The following is an 18590-nucleotide window of genomic DNA, read 5'->3' on the forward strand; positions in this document are numbered from 1 at the left end:
GGTAGCTCAGTTTGTAGAGCACTTGTATGTGTAAGGCAAGGGTGCAGGGCTTGAGTCCATGTTCAGTGCACAGTTTTAATCTGCCAGAAAGTTGCATATCAGTGCACACTCTGCTGTAGAGTGAAAATCCATTCTAAGAAAAAATAAGTTTTTCAGGGCACAACAATGAAAAGCGATCTGCATATTGACACAGCCAACAGTTTCATACCTGAATTGTCTACTCAGCAATAGAAAAGGAAATTTCAAATTTTGGAAGCCTGTTAAAATCAATGTAAGCCCAATTTTTTATTTGTATTACTTTACTTCTTATTTCTTCAACAAAGCATCACACTCAAAATATGTTCTTGGCCATTGGTCAGTAAGTGAACCAAACCAGCTGCAGTCAGCAGGTTACAGATTGTGGCACTGCCAACACATTTGATTGTTCATCTTGAACACTGAGGCTTCATGACTCAAGGTGCACCCTACAGTTCACTTGAGAGTGTACAGGTTGGAACAGCATGCCTAATTTGTCTGTGAACTGGTTGCCATAGAAGGGCTGCATGTGAATAGCAATGACATTGCCATGAACTCATGTGTATATCTCCCCTTTAAATGAGTAAAACATGTGCATGAGCCATAGCTGCATGTATGCATAAGGAATGAAACTGTAGGGTTGGAGATGATAGGTTTTTGAGAAAAGCTGTGTTTGCTGACAGAAAAACTTTGCACTTCATAAATTTTTGTGTATAATCTCCCTTGCCCATGGCCTTGCTGCCATTGAACATTACAGCCCCATTATTTTACTTAGTCAAAACTGATTCTGTAAATTTCAGTAAATCATTTGAGAGTAATGCTAACATAATTCCTTTGACACAACCAGTTTGTTCCATCACCTCTTGTTGTAAAAGGTGAGCAAGTGTTCCATCTATATGGACTTGAATTTCTATGGTGGACTAAACCCAATCTTGATATGATAGCTTGCTATTGTTTTGCAAAGCTACACTATTTGACTAGCTTATTTCTTTGTATAAGAGAAATTAGCACAAAAATATATACTGAATTTCACTTTCATGTTTACAGGTAAATTTGCTAAAATAATGGCAGTTAAACAGTTGCCTAGAAACAAATTACTCAAGAGGAAAATTATGTTCACAGCATTTCAGAAAACCTCCACAATTGGCGCACAAAACATTGTACCAGGTTTGTAGCTGTTCCTAAGCAAAGGCATGTTGAATTTATTGAGCAATAAGCATTCTACATGAAAACATATATTAAAAATTTGTTTCTGATGTTTTCAGAACAGGTTACACGTTCAATTAGTTTTGCCTCTTGTGCCAATATTTTGACTTTCAGCTGTGAATCATCTACCATTTGCGTCTTGGAGATTAAAACGTGAGTCCAAACGTATTTACTCGTGGAAACAAATCTACATCCACACCATGCAAACCACTGTTAAGTGCATGGCAGAGGGTACTTCCCATTGTACCAATTATTAGGGCTCCTTCCTGTTCCATTCATGTATGCAGCACAGGAAGAAGATTGAGTGAGTGCCTGTGTGCATGCTACAATGAATCTGATCTTGTCCTCACAATCCCTACAGAAGTTATACATAAGTGGTTGTAGTATATTCCTAGATTCATGATTCAAAGCTGGTTTTTGGAACTTTGTAAGTAGACATACTCAGGACTTTAGCATTTACATCTGTCTTCATGTGACTGTCAGTTCAGTTTCTTAAGCATATCTGGTGACACACTCCTTTGGGTTAAACATACCTGTGACTGTTCATGTTGCCCTTCCTTGTATGTGTTCAGTATCCCGGTAGTCCAATTTGGTACGGGTCCCACACACTTGAGTGTTATTTGAAGATGGGTCGCATAAGTGATTTGTAAGCAATCTCCTTTGTAGACTGATGGCAAGTCTCCAGTATCCTACCAATGAACCGAACTCTGTCACACTCCTTTCCTATGACTTTATGTATGTGATTGTTCCTTTTCATGTCCCTACAAGTGTTGCGCCTGGACGTTTGTGCAAGCAGACCGATTCAGATTGTGACTCATTGACACTATTGTCATAGGATATTACATTTTTTTGTTTTATGAAGTGCGTGTCAATTAACATTGAAAAATAGTGCACTTTTATTTGTAACTGTATATAGATCCACACTGGAAAATTTTGAACTCTTTTTTGAGAAATTTGGATTCCTTACAATGCTGTCTGTCAGACAGCAGCAAACAGTTAAAGGTCTGTGATGATTTCAAAGTAGATTTCCTAAAAGATCCTGAGAGGAAAAATGATCTGAAAATCTTATGTGGATCTTATAATTTAATCTCAGTAATTAACTTCTCAGCGATGGTTGATAAAGACATAGGACCTTAAATGATACTATTTCCTTTGATGAAGCTCAAAAAAAGGAAGTAACCATACACCCAAATGCTCTCTATGATCATGATGCACGGTTAGCTGGGATAAATATGATAGTGCCTTACAGTATTGACATTGCTCGTTGGCAATCAAAATAATTAATGACTCCAGAACAAATATTTTAAAGAATAGTTAACAACAGATGATCTGGGATGAAATTTATATTGAATGAAATGCTGACATAAAATTTGATTTATTTCATGATAAATTCATACCATGATTTGAAAACAACTTTCCACATAAGCTGATCAGAAAGGAGATTATAGACATACAAAAATCCATGGATCACTAGAGGGGTTAAAGTGTCTTATGAAAGGAAAAGAAAAACATATCCGTTGGCAAGAACAAGCAGAGATCGTGCAGGAGTCGCACACGACAAAAACTACTCAAAATTACTGAGAGAAGTCACTAAAAAAATGAGGAACATGTGCATTATGTCAGAAATCAGTAATTCGGACTACAGAGTTAAAGCTATACAGAATGTAGTCAAATGAGAGACAGTGCAACCAGCCAAAGAACAGAATAACAGCAGTACTGAATTAAATGAAAGGGCTATGAATCTTGAGTCACAATTAGCGAATGCATAATGATCATTTCTTAAATATAGTAGAAAGTATATGGCCAAGCAGTTCAGGAGAAGAATCACAGCAGTAGTTGAAAAAGCAGTTCTCATAAAATTCGGTCATATGCCTGTGTCACCAACTTCTTCTCCTGAAATTAAAAAAAATTATATACCAAAAATTTTTTCACACATAGTAACCCTGTCTTGTCTGAAGTACATGATTTATCAATAACTCGGAGCATTTTTCCAGAAAGATAGAAATATGTCCTTGTTCAACACCTCTGTATTTCACTACATGTCCCAAAGTTTTGAAAGGTCTTATATTCTAGAACAGTATTCCAACTGAGTAACAGTAATATTCTCTGTAATTCACAGTTTGGATTTCAGAAGAATTACTTAACAGAAAATGCAATTTACAGATTCATTCACCAAATTTTACAAGCACTAAATAACAAAACAGCACCATTTTGTATATTCAACAAATGTAATCAGGGAAGATTCTTCTGACTGGGGAAACACCACATGTGGTGTTCTCCAAGGCGCAGTCTTAGGTCTGCTGTTGTTCCTCATATATGTATGCAATCTTCCTATAATATTCAAGAAGCAGAATTAGTTCTTTTTGTAGATGTCATTAACATTGTAATCAGTCCAGGCAAACACATAGCAGCAGAAGAAATAGCAAACAGTGTTCTTAAAAATATCATTGATTTGTTTTCCGTGAATGGTCTTAATCTCTTTAAAAAAGACACAGCATATTCATTTCTGCACATCTAGAGGTAGTGCACCAATGATAAGTGTAACACATGATAAGGAAATAATAAATAGGGTGGAAACATCCAATATTATAGGCGTCCATAACGATGAGAATTTAAACTGGAAAAATCACATTTTGGAATACCTAAAACTTAGTTCAGCCACATTTACACTTAGAATAATTGCAAATCTTGTAGAGACAAATCAGTATGATGACATATTTTGCATTTGTTTTCATTCAATAATGTCTTAAGGAATAATTTTCTGGAGAGTAAATCATCTTTAAGAAAGTCTTCATTGCTCAAAAATATGATGTAAGAGTAATATCTGGTGCTCCCCCATGATCATCTTGTAGACATCTGTTTAAGGAGTTGGAAATTTTGGCTACTGCTTTATATATGGGGTGTGATCAAAATATTTCATGGGCTTTACACATCAGATTTTAAATTTATTTGTGTGTGTGTGTGTGTGTGTGTGTGTGTGTGTGTGTGTTGTTGGTACACATGTTTCTGTTTTATGTTTGCATTTTCAGCTGTTTTGAATATTTAGTTTATATTTAACATTTGAAAAGCTTATACATGTTTTTTGGGTAGCTGACAAATTTTTACTTTAAAAAAAGATGGATCAAAAAATTCACATTTAATTTTACTTGAAAAATGAAATAAAGTGCAATACCACGTTCAGAACGCTGACTGTGGCTTTTGGGGAATCTACTGTGAATACGACAAGACTCTACGAGTGGTATAAACATTTCCAAGAGGGTCAAAATGATGTTGAAGACACCTAAGCACATCAATTACTATGACAATGTGGAAGAAGTAAAGTAATGATTCTGGAAAATCGCTGAATCACCATAAAAGATATTGCTGATTACGTCGACATATCCTTTGGCTCATACCAAGCAATTTTTTTGGACAATTTTAGCATGAAACATGTAGCAGCAAAGTTTGTTCTGAAATTGTTGAATTTTTACGAAAAACAACGTCCCATAGATATCGTTCAGAAATTGCTGAATGATGTTGACAGTGGTCCAGAATTTATAAAGAAGTTTATAACAGGTGACAAAACAAGGGTATACATGTATGATGTCGAAACCAAGGCACAATCATCCCAAGGGAAATTGCCTGAAGAGCCAAGACCAAAAAAGAAAAAAAATTAACAAATTCGATCATATATGAAGATTCTTCTCAATATTTTCTTCAATTAAAGTGGGAGAGTGCACCATGAGTTCCTGCCTTATTATGGTTATTTGGGCAATAATGAAATGATCCGAAGAAAATGACCAGAATTGTGGCAAAACCACGAGTGGAAATTGCATCACGGCAATACTCTTGCTTGTACTTCAATGGCGAAAAGAAAACCGTTATGTTGTCTCAGCCAATGTATCCACCACACTTGACCCATTGTGACTTCATTCTATTCCCTGTTCATCCTGGTGGACAGCTGGTTGACGGTCATACCAGTGTAAAAAGCAGCCAAACTGGTATAATACATGGCTGCTTTCACTGGTGGCCCGGTCTCTGCTGGGGTAGGATAACCTTTTGACAGGGCTGTAATAGGAAGTGCTGGGTGGGTGGATTGGGGCAGGTCTTGCACCTATGTCTTCCACAGGGATATGATCCTTACGGCAAGGGGTTGGGATTGGGAGAGGCATAGGGATGGACTAGGGTGTTGTGGAGGTTGGGTGGATGATAGGTAATCAAAGCCATGACGAAGGATGTGGTACAGTTGTTCCAGTCCAGGTTGGTACTAAATGACGAAGGGGATGCTCCTTTGTGGCCGGTTGTTGGTGGTGGAAGGATTGGAGGTGTGAGAGGAAATGGCATGGGAGATCTGTTTGGAGACTAGGTCTTGGAGATAGTACCTATCTGTGAAGGCCTTGGTGAGATCCTCAGCATACTGAACAAAGCAGTCATTGTTGCTGCAGATATGCTGTTACTGGACGGCCAGTCTGTATGAGAGGGATTTTGTGGTGTGGAAGGGACAGTAGCTGTTAAAATGCAGATACTGTTGGTGGTTGGTGGGTTTAATGTGGTCGAAGGTGTCAACAGAGTCATCAGAGAGGAGGAGATCAGCGTCGAGGAAGGTTGCATGCTGGGTAGAGGAGGACCAGGCGAAGCAGATAGGAGAAATGATGTTGAGGTTGTGTAGGAATAGGGTGACTAGATGTCCAGATAAATCTGGACATGTTCTGCTTTTTGTCTATTTGTCCGGGGTCCAGGCTGGTTTTTCAGATTGTCCTCCTTTTTCACAAAGCTGACCATAATAAAATTTTATTTGCAATTATTCCCATTCTATTGCTCTTTTCTTTAATACCTTATCTACAGATGTTAGCAGGATTATTAGTTTTTTAACTAATGGCCATGGATAAATCCATAAGTGAGTGCAAATATAGATTATTTAAAATTTCCATTCTGTATTTTCAGTTCCAGTTGCACATTGTCTTGGCTTGGAATTATAGGTTTCATATCATATACTCAGTACTCAGATGTGTGTGCAATTTGCTGTTTATTGTAACAGAGTGAGTTTTATAAAATAATCGCAATACCTAAATGCAGTTGTACATTCTCAGATGTTCTTTCTTACAAATATTCTGCCTTGAAGAGACAGAACTGAATTTGAAGCAGAATGTAAAATATGTGAAGTTGGAACTTACGTCTTGTTTTAGTGTCATGGCTTTATTTCAAAGTTTCTTAGTCATTCAATTTATTTATATTTGGAAAACTGAATGAGAAAAGTTGGTGATAAAATTCTCCAGTTCTGCATAGCATACATAAACATTGTTACACATTATAAAACGAAATGCCTGTCACTGTGTCACTGAAATGTTTTAAATCACTTGCAGTAGGAGGCCAAGATCTCAAACATTATATTACCACTCAGAAGCATAAGAAAAATCTTTAGGGTTGCCATTCATTGCCTAGGATAGACACATTACTTCAGCGACAGCAGTCTACTTCTGCTTTAAGTCTCTTGTGTTCTTGCTTGAGAAGGAGCACTAGCATTCCATAATGTTAGATATCATTTCAGCTTTAGGTCAGTGGATTGCCTGCCAAGATTAAATGAAACTATTTATTTTGATTCAGATGTTTACTAAAAAGATCTCCTCAGCCAGAACAAAAACTCAAAGCACTGTAAACAATGTAATTTCTCCTCATTGCTTGAATGTAACCATGGAAGCTTTGAGTGGTATATCTCGTTTTGGCGTCTCGGCCGTTGGAAGTAACCAAGGCAATGTAAAAGTGTTCCCCATTCTTATTCAGTAATTTGCCTGCAAACTCGGTGGTTTAAAAACAAAAGTAGCTGAGCTAAAATCTACTCCAAATGAAACATCTGAGACTGTTGCAAAGTATATTACAGAAACACCACAACATCTAGGTATTGCTAATAAGTGTGTATAATTTACCAGTGAGAATGCTAACACAAACTTTGAGGGTATAAATTGCGAGGAAGGCAAGAATATATACTGCAAATTAAAGATATATTTGAACAGTGAGAATTTAATAGGTGTGGAATGCGCAGCTCATATTCTCATATTTTGCATAATGCAATTCGGTGTGGAACTGATAGTCTTTCTATTGATTTGGAGTGTCTCATTGTAAACATTCTCATTTATTTTTCTATTTAAACTGTTAGAATGGAACAGTTATGGTCCTTGTGTGAATTTGTTGAGGTAAATTACAAATAATTTGTGTCTCATGTGAAAACTAGGTGGTTTTCTCTATTCCCAGGCTTTGAAATATTACAGGAAATGTATTTCGGCCCTGAAATCTTACTTTCTGACTGAAAGCAAGCCACCAAAGATTTTGTTTCAGTTTTTTGAGAATAGGCTAAGTGAAGCCTACTTATGGTGTTTGCATTCATTGATGTATGACCAGTTAAATGAAAAATTTATTTGTCTAGAAGTTAAACAGAAGCTGGAAATTGCAACAGAAGGTGGCTTCGACAGAGAAGTTAAACTTTTTATGGAGGAAGTTATGTTGCTATTCAATCGTGCCATGAATATTTAAAACAATTGCTCTGTATGTTTGATGATTTTCCCGTTTCAAGTGGGTATCTCGTGAAAACTACAGTGATGTTGAAAAAAAGCCTTTTGTATTTGCAAGAAAAGTGTAAAGCTTCTCAAATTGAAGATGTAAAATGTTTTGACCAATTCTATTATTTTAGGCAATTTCAGAAACAGAGTAGTAATGATCCTGAATTTAGTAGGTTATCATGTAGTAAAAAATGGGCCGAGTATTTCTGTGAAAGTAAGACTGTTAATTGTCATTCAGAATTGTTAAAACTTCTGGAATATTTTTTCAGCAACTTCGGAAAGAGTGTTTTCGCTCATTACAACACAATGGACTGATGACAGGAATAGGTTGAACCATGAATCTGTTGAGGCTATATTGATAGTCCAGTAAAATTTAAAAGAATTTTCCTGGGCATCTTTTTACTACTGTCTGCTAAGCAAGGCTATCGTTGATGTGGGAAGCTAGATTTTAGGAAGATTGTTGGAGGTGTTGATCAATGAGGGCCAAAATTCTTTCAGTGGGGGCACAATAACCACCAACAATGAAGCATCCAGGATTGTTCGGTTTGTGGGTTCTGGGGAGCATGTAGAAGCTGAAAGTGCAGGATGTCATGGGGGTGACGATGGAAATGGATTCATGGGAGAGGTTGTGGGAAAGGCCTAAGGCTTTAAGCAAGAATTTGAGATTATGTTGGACTGGGGTGGGATCGTTCTGGCAGGGTATATAGGAGGAGGAGTCAGATAGGTGGCAAAAGCCTTATGCCAAGTAGTCACTGCAGTCCGTAATGAGAGTGGTGGGTGTATTATCTGGTTGTAGGACAATAAAGTGAGGGTATGTTGTGCAATGTCTTTTTTTCTGGTGAAAGGTTGATTTTCCTAGGTAAGGACTTGGGGAAGGGCAGTGAGGCCAAGCTGAAGGTAAGGAATTCCTGGAAGAAGACTGGGAAGGTAGGTGGGAGGAGGGGAGGATCACTGTTGGACAGTGGTAGGAACTGAGAGAGGTAGGGTTATGTGCTGGTATTAGTTAGGCTTTGGTTGGAGAAATTGGTGGCAAAGAAGTGTTACCATTGCAGGGATTGAGAGGAGGAGAGTTGTTTTTGGCAAGTCCAACATGGTTAAATTTGAGTTAGGGTTGAAGGTGAGGCGTCTGGATAGGATTGAAACCATTGTGAGGCTGAGGATTTTGGTGGAAAGGTTAACAACAGTGTTTCAAGATTTTTTTGGCTCTGGATTTGTTGGAGTGTAGGTAAGGAATTCATGGGATGTGGAAAGTTGAAAGTTCAGCTATGCAGGATCTAGGTACTATAATGTGGAACATCCTGAGTACCAGGATGGCCCCTCGTATGCCAAACTATTTATGGGTCGCTTAGAGGAAGCCTTCTTGGTTACCCAAGCCTGCCAACCCAAAGTTTGGTACAGATTTATTGGTGACATCTTCATGATCTGGACTCACAGTGAAAAACAACTCCAGAATTTCCTCTCCAACCTCAACTCCTTTGGTTCCATCAGATTCACCTGGTCCTACTCCAAACCCCATGCCACTTTCCTCGACGTTGACCTCCGTCTGTCCAATGGCCAGCTTCACACATCCGTCCACATCAAACCCACCAACAAGCAACAGTACCCCCATTATAACAGCTGCCACCCATTCCATATCAAACGGTCACTTCCCTACAGCTTAGGTCTTCATGGCAAACAAATCTGCTCCAGTCCTGAATCCCTGAATCATTACACCAATAACCTGGAAACAGCTTTCACATCCCGCAACTGCCCTCCCGACCTGGTACAGAAGCAAATAGCCAGAGCCACTTCCTCATCCCCTCAAACCCAGAACCTCCCACAGAAGAACCCCAAAAGTACCCTACTTGTGGCAGGATACTTTCCGTGAGTGGATCAGACTCTGAATGTGGCTCTCCAGCAGGGATACAACTTCCTCAAATCCTGCCCTGAAAGGAGATCCATCCTTCATGAAATCCTCCCCACTCCACCAAGAGTGTCTTTCCGCCGTCCACCTAACCTTCGTAACCTCTTGGTTCATCCCTATGAAATCCCCAAACCACCTTCCCTACCCTCTGGCTCCTACCCTTGTAACCGCCCCCGGTGTAAAACCTGTCCCATGCACCCTCCCACCACCACCTACTCCAGTCCTGTAACCCGGAAGGTGTACACGATCAAAGGCAGAGCCACATGTGAAAGCACCCACGTGATTTACCAACTGACCTGCCTACACTGTGAAGCTTTCTATGTGGGAATGACCAGCAACAAACTGTCCATTCGCATGAATGGACACAGGCAGACAGTGTTTGTTGGTAATGAGGATCACCCTGTGGCTAAACATGCCTTGGTGCACGGCCAGCACATCTTTGCACAGTGTTACACCGTCTGGGTTATCTGGATATTTCCCACTGACACCAACCTATCAGAAATCCGGAGATGGGAACTTGTCCTTCAATATATTCTCTCTTCCCGTTCTCAACTTCCGCTAATTTCAAGTTGCCGCCCCTCGTACCTCACCTGTCATTCAACATCATCTTTGCCTCTGTACTTCCGCCTCGACTGACATCTCTGCCCAACCTCTTTGGATTTACATATATCTGCCTGTGTCTGTATATGTGTGGATGGATATGTGTGTGTGTGTGCGCGAGTGTATACTTGTCCTTTTTTCCCCCTAAGGTAAGTCTTTCCACTGTCGGGATAGGAATGACTCCTTACTCTCTCCCTTAAAACTCACATCCTTTCATCTTTCCCTCTCCTTCCCTCTTTCCTGATGAAGCAACCTTGAGTTGCGAAAGCTTGAAATTTGTGTGTGTTTTTGTGTGTTTTTTATTGTGTCTATCAACCAGCACTTTCTCGTTTGGTAAGTTACAGCATCTTTGTTTTTTTCTGTTTCCCAAAGTGGAAGTTCCTTTACAGTACAGGTTACCTTCGATATGTGCAATTCGTTATTTGTTGCTTCTGAAACCCCACATGCTCTCTGAGTGAGTCTTAGCTGCTGATTTTCTTTCTTCAGGTATATGATTTCTTTATGTAGGACTTCCAGTTTTCTGCAGACTGATTATTTGTTCATTTAGCTTCACAGTAATATCACTACAAGGCACATATTTGTTGTTTTTCTACTACTGAACCATAACTTTCATACACACGCAAATTACAAACACTACCAGTTGCCGCCATCTTTCCATTTATGACACCTACTATTGAAACATAAAAACCAAATCATGCTCTTGATGATCATTTAAATTTTCATCTGCCATTACTTTGGGTAGACTTTCTGTACAGAGCATCCTTTGCAACATGTCAGGATACATTTTGTGGCCACAGACTCAGTTTCTTCAATTTCAGTGATCAAATGTTTGGTGAAATATGACTCACAGGTAACTTAATGAACTAGGGCAAGGATTTTCATTTCAGAACTGCATGCGATTTGCTTTTATCTTTAATTCACTCTAAGAGAATTGTCTCAACTTTAATGGGTAAAAGTTAACAAAATTACTTTAAAATATGGAAATGTGTCTATTCTACTGCCCATCATGATCATTTATCTGCAAAAATTTTCATAACTATCAAATTGATGTATGAAGTTTAACAGCCCTAATAACTACAGAAGCACGAGTGACTGAAGGAACAATACCACGTAACAGACAGTAGTGATAGTGTACTCGCAATACCCATAAATGAGGTGTTACTTACCAAAAACTAAAACATTACATAATTTCAACATGGTGTTGGTAACGGGATCAGCAACTCAGTAATTTTAATTGATTAAATAAAGTTTCTGTCATATTTCCAAATATTTTTATTAGTGACTAGTTTTGAACTTTTTGTTCATTTTCAAAGCATTACCTATATTAGAAGATATAGTATTATTAACAAAACACGAAATACAACATTTTCAAACATTTTGTATGCACAGATTATAAAAATGCATCTTTTGTAATGTTTTGACCATAATACAGTCAAGTAACATTTGTTACATTGATCTGATTTAAAAACAATCAGTGGAACCTCCAGGATGAAATGTAACAATGAAATGGATAGTTGCTACTTACCATATAGCAGAGATGCTGCGTCACAGAAAAGCACAATAAAATGACCGCCAGAAAGTTAGCTTTCATGCGACGACTTTTTCAAAAACATACAGCAGACAGATACCCCCCCCCCCTACCTCACACACACACACACACACACACACACACACACACACACACACACACACACACACACAGAGAGAGAGAGAGAGAGAGAGAGAGAGAGAGAGAGAGATGAAACACACACACTTGACCACAGTCTCTGGCAGCTGGAGTCAGACTGCAAGGAGCAGCACATTATGGAAGAGGCAACCGGGTGGGGGTACGGAGGAGTCTGGGGCAAGGAGGGGTGGGGGACAGTAAAGTGCTCCTGGGTGCGTGCAGGGACGAGGTGGAGAGTAGGCAGCTAGGTGCAGTCTGGAGGTTAGATGGAGAGAGGGGGAGAAAGGGGGGGGGGGATACAGGATATATTGCAGGGAGAGTTCTCATCTGTGCAGTTTAGAAAAGTTGGTGTTCGTGGGAGGGTTCCAGGTGGCACAGGCTGTGAAGCTGTCATTGAAATGTAGGATGTCGTGTTGGGCGGCTTGCTCGGCAATGGGGTGGTCCAGTTGTTTCTTGGCCACAGTTTGTTGGTGGCCATTCATGGGGACAGATAGCTTGTTGGTTGTCATTCCCTCATAGAATGCGGCACAGTGGATGCAGCTTAGGTTGCAGATCACATGACTGGTTTCACAGGTAGCGTTGCCTTTGATGGGAAAGCTGATGTTTTTGACCAGAGTAGAGTAAGTGGTGGTGGGAGAATGTATGAGAAAAGTCTTGCATTTAGTTGTTTTACAGGGATATGAGCCCTGAGGCAAGGGATTTGGAGCAAAGGTTGTGTAGGGATGAACAAGTATATTGTGTAGGGTCGTTGGGCAATGGAACACCAGTGTGGGAGTGGTGAGATGGATAGTGTGTAGGGAATTTCTCATTTCAGGGCACTATGAGAGGTGATCGAAACCCTGGCGGAGAATGTGATTCAGTTGCTCCTGCCCTGAGTGGTACTGAGTCATGAGGGGAATGCTCCACTGTGACCGGACGGTGGGACTTTGGGAGGAGTTGTGTGAATGGAAAAATAAGGCACGGGAGATCTGCTTTTGTACAAGAGACCTGCTTTTGTACCAGATTGGGAGGGTAGTTACAATCTGTAAAGACCTCAGTGAGACCCTCAATATATTTCGAGAGGGACTGCTGGTCACTGCAGATGTGACAGCCACAGATTGCTAGGTTATCTTGATATGGAATTGGTGGCAGCTGTTAGAGTGGAGGTATTGCTGGCGGTTGGCAGGTTTGATATGGACAGAGGTGCTGGTGTAGCCATCTTTGTGGTGGAGGTCAACATCAAGGAAGGTGGCTTGATGGGTTGAGTAGGACCAGGTGAAGCGAATGGGGGAGAAGGTTTTGAAGTTCTGGAGCAATCCAGATTAGGGTGTCCTCAGCCTCCATCCAGATCACGAAGACGTCATCGGTGAATTTGAACCAGGTGAGGGGTTTGGGATTCTGGGTGTTCAGGAAGGATTTGTCTAGATGGCCCATGAATAGGTTGGCATAGGATGGTGCCATGCAGGTGCCCATAGCCGTGCCCCAGATTTGTTTGTAGGTAATGCTCTCAAAAGAGAAGTAATTGTGGGTGTGGATATAGTTGGTCATGGTGAGTAGGAAGGAGATGGTGGGTTTGGAATCTATTGGGCATTGAGAAAGGTAATGTTCAGTAGTGTTAAAGACATGGGCATTAGGGATGTTAGTGTAATGGGAGGTGACATCAATAGTGACGAGCAGGGCACTGTGTGGTAAAGGAACAGGAACTGTGGAGAGTTGATGGAGCAAGTGATTGGTATGTTTTATAGAGGAGGGTAGTTTGTGGGTAACAGGCTGAAAGTTTTGGTCTATGAGAGCAGAGATTCTCTCAGTGGGGGCACAGTAACTGGCTACAATGGTGTGTCCTGGGTAGTTGGGTTTGTGGACTTCAGGGAGCATGTAGAAGGTAGGAGTATGGGGAGTAATAGGGGCGAGAAGAGAGATGGACTCTAGGGAGAGGTCAAGGATTTGAAGAGAACCTGGAGACCCTGATAGATTTCTGGAATGAGGCCACTGTGGCAGGGTTTGTAGATGGATGGATCTGACAGCTGGCAGAGTCCTTGTGCCAGGTAATCCTTGCAGTTCAAACCAGCGGTGGTGGATACTTTTGTCAGCAGGTAGGATTATGAGGTCGGGATCAGTTTTTAGGTGGTGGATTGCAGATCTTTCTGCAAGGTGAGAAGGCAAGGTTCGAGCTTAAGAAATTCTGGAAAGTTAATAGTGTGATTTGGGGGCAGTGAGGGTAGATCACGGTTGGATGGAGAAGTGAACTGAGTCAGGCAGGATCAACATTGGTCTTTGGTTGGGTTGGTGGCGACAGTGTTTCCACTGGAGGGATCAAGAAAAGGAGAGAAGGTCTTTAACAAGTCCTGCACTTATTTGGGGGCGGGGCAAAAGGTAAGGCTTTTGGAAATGACTGATACTTCTGCAGGGCTAAGGCTTTTTCAGGAAAGATTGATGACTATGTTCTGGATCTGTTTAGGTTCTGGATTCTGTGCAGGTGTGGGAGTGAGTTTTTGAAGGATGCGGAAAATGTAGCACATATGCGAGACAGGATTTGTCAGCTATGGCAGGATGTTAGGGAGGTTCGGAGGTTGTTGTAGAGATGGGGACAGTGGTAATCCATGGTAGTTGGAAGTGAGCAGGTTTGAGAGTTTTTTGAGGTGGCGTTGTGCATGTTGCTCAATTTCCTGAAGGGCAAGAGTTTCAGTGTGTGTTATGGACGCCATGAATTTGGGATTGCATAGCAGGAGAATTTTACAAATGGAGAGAAGTTAAGAAGGTTTAGGCATGTTTGATATGGTTTTGGAGGACTGTATTGGTGAGGTCTAAGGACTGGCGGAATCTGAACAGATGGTCATTGTGGAAGAAAGGGTGGCAGCTGGAGATGGGTAATTTGATGGTAAAGCCAAGCAACAATGCAGGGACAGTATGTGGGACAGGGTTCCGTTAGGGATAAGGAAACTTCTCTGTATTGTTGCAAATGGAAGGAGTAAGGATCCATGCTGGCGGGAAAAAAATACATATAATTACGTCCGAAAAAATTTGCAAAAATACATTCAGACACGTGGGGAAAAATCATAAAAAGGAGGTAACAGATGAAATAAAGGGAAGCAAGATGAAATCTGAGGAAGTAGGCCAATAGTGAATGACAAAAAACTGGCATTAAGTCACAATGAGGGAAAATAAAAATATTTATATTGCATGTTGCAGGTCTGTGGGTGGATAAGTGTGAAGAAGGGGGATGGTAGGTGTGATTAGATTAGGTGAAATTAGTAGGTGTGAACTGGTATAAAGAGGGGAAGGTGTCGGGGGTGGTGAGGGATTGGTAGGATGAGATACAAGTTCATGTGGCAATAGGAAAGGTGTGGGAAATAAGACACGAAAATACCTGAGGGTGTGATCTTGTAGCTGTCTGTTGCACTGGCCGAGACATTTGATACAACGTGGCTCGTAAGTAGTGCATACAGTGTGGTTTCTATGGTGAAAGGAGCAACACAGGAAAGGAGAGAGAGAAGGATGGACACTGAGTATAGTAATGCATTAGAAAATAACACTCAAGAAAACAGCACTGGGTTAGGATGGAAGAAAAGCCGTCAAGCAAAATCAAACAATGGAAAATCAAGGATTGAATGTACCAATATAATGAAAAGGATAGTTGCTACTCACCATGTAGCAGAGATACTGAGTCACAGAAAGGCACAACAAAAAGACTGTCAGAAAATTAGCTTTTGGCCAACAAGGCCTTTGTCAAAAATAGAACACACACACACACACACACACACACACACACACACACACACACACACACAAAAGCAAATTCAACACACATTAACCATGTTGCTGGCAGCTGGAGCCAGACTGCAAGCAGCAGCACATTGTGGTGGTGGTGGTGGTGGTGGTTAGTGTTTAACGTCCCATCGACAATGAGGTCATTAGAGACGGAGCGCAAGCTCGGGTTAGGGAAGGATTGGGAAGGAAATCGGCCGTGCCCTTTCAAAGGAACCATCCCGGCATTTGCCTGAAACGATTTAGGGAAATCACGGAAAACCTAAATCAGGATGGCCGGAGATGGGATTGAACCGTCGTCCTCCCGAATGCGAGTCCAGTGTGCTAACCACTGCGCCACCTCGCTCGGTCAGCACATTATGGGAGAACCATCAGATGGTGGTAAGGAGGAGGCTGGGTTGGGGAGGGGGAGGGATACCAGGGTAGAGGTGTGAGATGGTAAAGTGCTGCTGGGAGTGTGCAGGGACGATGTGGACAGTACAGCAACTAGGTGCATTAGGGATGTGAAATGGGGGGAGGGGGGGAGGGGGGGGGTGATAGCGGGAAAGGAAAGAAGTAAAAAGACTGGGTGCGTCAGTGGAACTGAGGACTGTGTAGTGCTGGAGTGGGAAGAGGAAAGAGGCTACATGGGTAAGGACAATAATTAATGAAGTTTCAGGCCAGAAGGTTTATGGGAATGTAGAATATATTGGAGGGAGAGTTCCCACATGCACAGTTCAGAAAAGTTGGTATTGGGCGGTGTGCTCAGCAACATGGTGGACCCGTTGTTTCTTGGACACAGTTTGTTGGTGGCTATTCATGTGGACAGATAGCTTGTTGGTTGTCTTGACCTCATAGAATGCAGCACAGGGGTTGCAGCTTAGCTTGTGGCTCACATGACATCTTTCATGGGTAGCGTTGCCTTTGATGGGATAGGTGGTGATGTGACAGGGTTGGAGTAGGTGGTGGTGGGAAGATGTATGGGGCAAGTCTTGCATCTAGTTCGGTTACAGGGATAAGAGCCCTGAGGCAAGGTCTGCAGAAACATACAATGTTGACAATCTGCAGCTGCAGTTAAATCTGGAATATTAGTTGCAGTTGCAAATAATTTTGATGTCATCTGCATTAGGTATTGAAAGAATATGTATTGGTGACACATCAAAATTTGAGTTAGATGAAGACTGGATCCCGGATTTCATGCTTATCGTGAGCGGTTGCTTTAATGATCTCGGCTATCCGAGCCATTCAGCTGAGGAATGCATATCAATGCTGCACCATGCACTAGACTTCATCATGAATGTGAGGTCTTCATGAATGAAAGATGAGTTGGTCAAGGAGAACCCATATTTCCAATGTCATTCTTAGTAGTCCTAGAGGAAGTTTTCATATCTTTAAACTGGAAAAATAAAGAAGAAATGCGGCTTAATGCAGAATTTCTGAACCACTATTGTATTGCTAATGTCACTTTACTGCTTGCCATTAGTGAAAACAAACTTGACAATAGAACAGTTTTGCAATTAATTTGAAAATAAATTATAATGAAACTGAATATTTTTAATTAACACATGAAAAAGAAATTTGTCCAAATTTACAAGGAGTCATAGAGCCATATTATGAGTTTCTGCAATTAAAGATGACGGGGTGGGTATACATTGATATAAACAAAAGACTAGGTATGGCCTGGAGTGCTTTTAGTAAACTGAATTGGGTTTTCAAAAGTAAGTTTTCATTGTGCCTGCAAATAAATGTTAATAGTTAATGTTTAGTGCCAGTTTTGAATTATGTAATGAGACATGGAGTTTTAATGTTTCAATGCAGAAACTTTTAAAAAAGTGAAGGTTTTGCAGCTATCAGTGGAGAGATGTGTCTTTGGAATTAGGAGAAGAGACAAGAAACCTAAAAAATGGATGAGACAACAGAATGTAGTGGAAGAACGAATAGAGTTGGGCAGCATATGTGTGCTCCCCAATAATTGGTACAGATGGTTTTTCATTCGACATAACTGATGAGTGTTTGCAGTGTTAAAGTAACACTGAAAATCACTTAAGGCTTCCTTTTTAAAAATTGTAATGCTTATAAAAGTTCATATAATATTATGTATCCATGACAAGTATGTCATTTGGTCCCCATGGCACTGCATTGCAGGATTCATTTTTACAACACTTAAATTCTCTTTAATTGAACTTCAGTTTTATGATGGAAATGGTGAAACATGGCAAACTACCATTCCTGGACATGATGGTACAGAGAAACGGGGTGGCACCTGGGGTCACACTGTGTACTGTAAACCTGCACACATGGACTTATACTACAAGCCAGCAGCTGTCACCATCCTGCACAATGGAGTGGCACGCTTAGGATGTTGATCAACAGAGCACAAGCAATATCAGATTCAGACAGCTTATCTGATGAGCTACGCCAACTCTGTACTGTATTTTTAGGGAATAGATATTCTGAATGGGAGGTTGCTTTGCCTTGTGCTCGGCATGTGCTATACAGTGAGGAACTGGAAGGAAATGACGAACTAAGAGAGATGGTCATATTGTCATACACTTGTGGTATTTCTTTAAAAATTGAAAGATTATTGGAGAAAGATAAAGTCAAGTGTGTCTTTTGTACGCCATCAAATCTCAGAGCTGTTTTAGGCTCAGTAGAAGCTAATCTAGGTTTAAGAAGGTGGTGTGTCTGTAAGATTCTCTGTAGCTGCGGGACATCATACATTGGACAAACTTGTTGCACCATGGACGACGATGCATCACACATTGATACCATACACATCTGGACCAGCCAGAGATATCTGCAGTGACTGAGCATTGTTTCAGTGCAGGACACAGTATGGAATACAAAATCACCAAAATGCTTAACAGGGACACAGGACACCAACTCAGCAAGGCATAGGATCCAGCACTGTCCATGTTAAAATCATAGTGAACACAAGGAAGAA

At 40.8% G+C, this 18590-nt stretch overlaps 1 protein-coding gene across 1 annotated transcript in view; it reads left to right on the forward strand.

Moving 5' to 3' along the window:
* LOC124802633 overlaps nt 1–18590 on the forward strand; it is a 221811-nt gene that overhangs the window by 166033 nt on the left and 37188 nt on the right. Inside the window, exon 7 of the mRNA XM_047263557.1 lies at nt 1063–1182. Within this exon, the coding sequence (XP_047119513.1) occupies nt 1063–1182 (120 nt within the window). The remainder of the gene's footprint in view (nt 1–1062; nt 1183–18590) is intronic.

This window comes from Schistocerca piceifrons, chromosome 1, assembly GCF_021461385.2.
Source record: "Schistocerca piceifrons isolate TAMUIC-IGC-003096 chromosome 1, iqSchPice1.1, whole genome shotgun sequence".
Taxonomy (NCBI): domain Eukaryota; kingdom Metazoa; phylum Arthropoda; class Insecta; order Orthoptera; family Acrididae; genus Schistocerca; species Schistocerca piceifrons.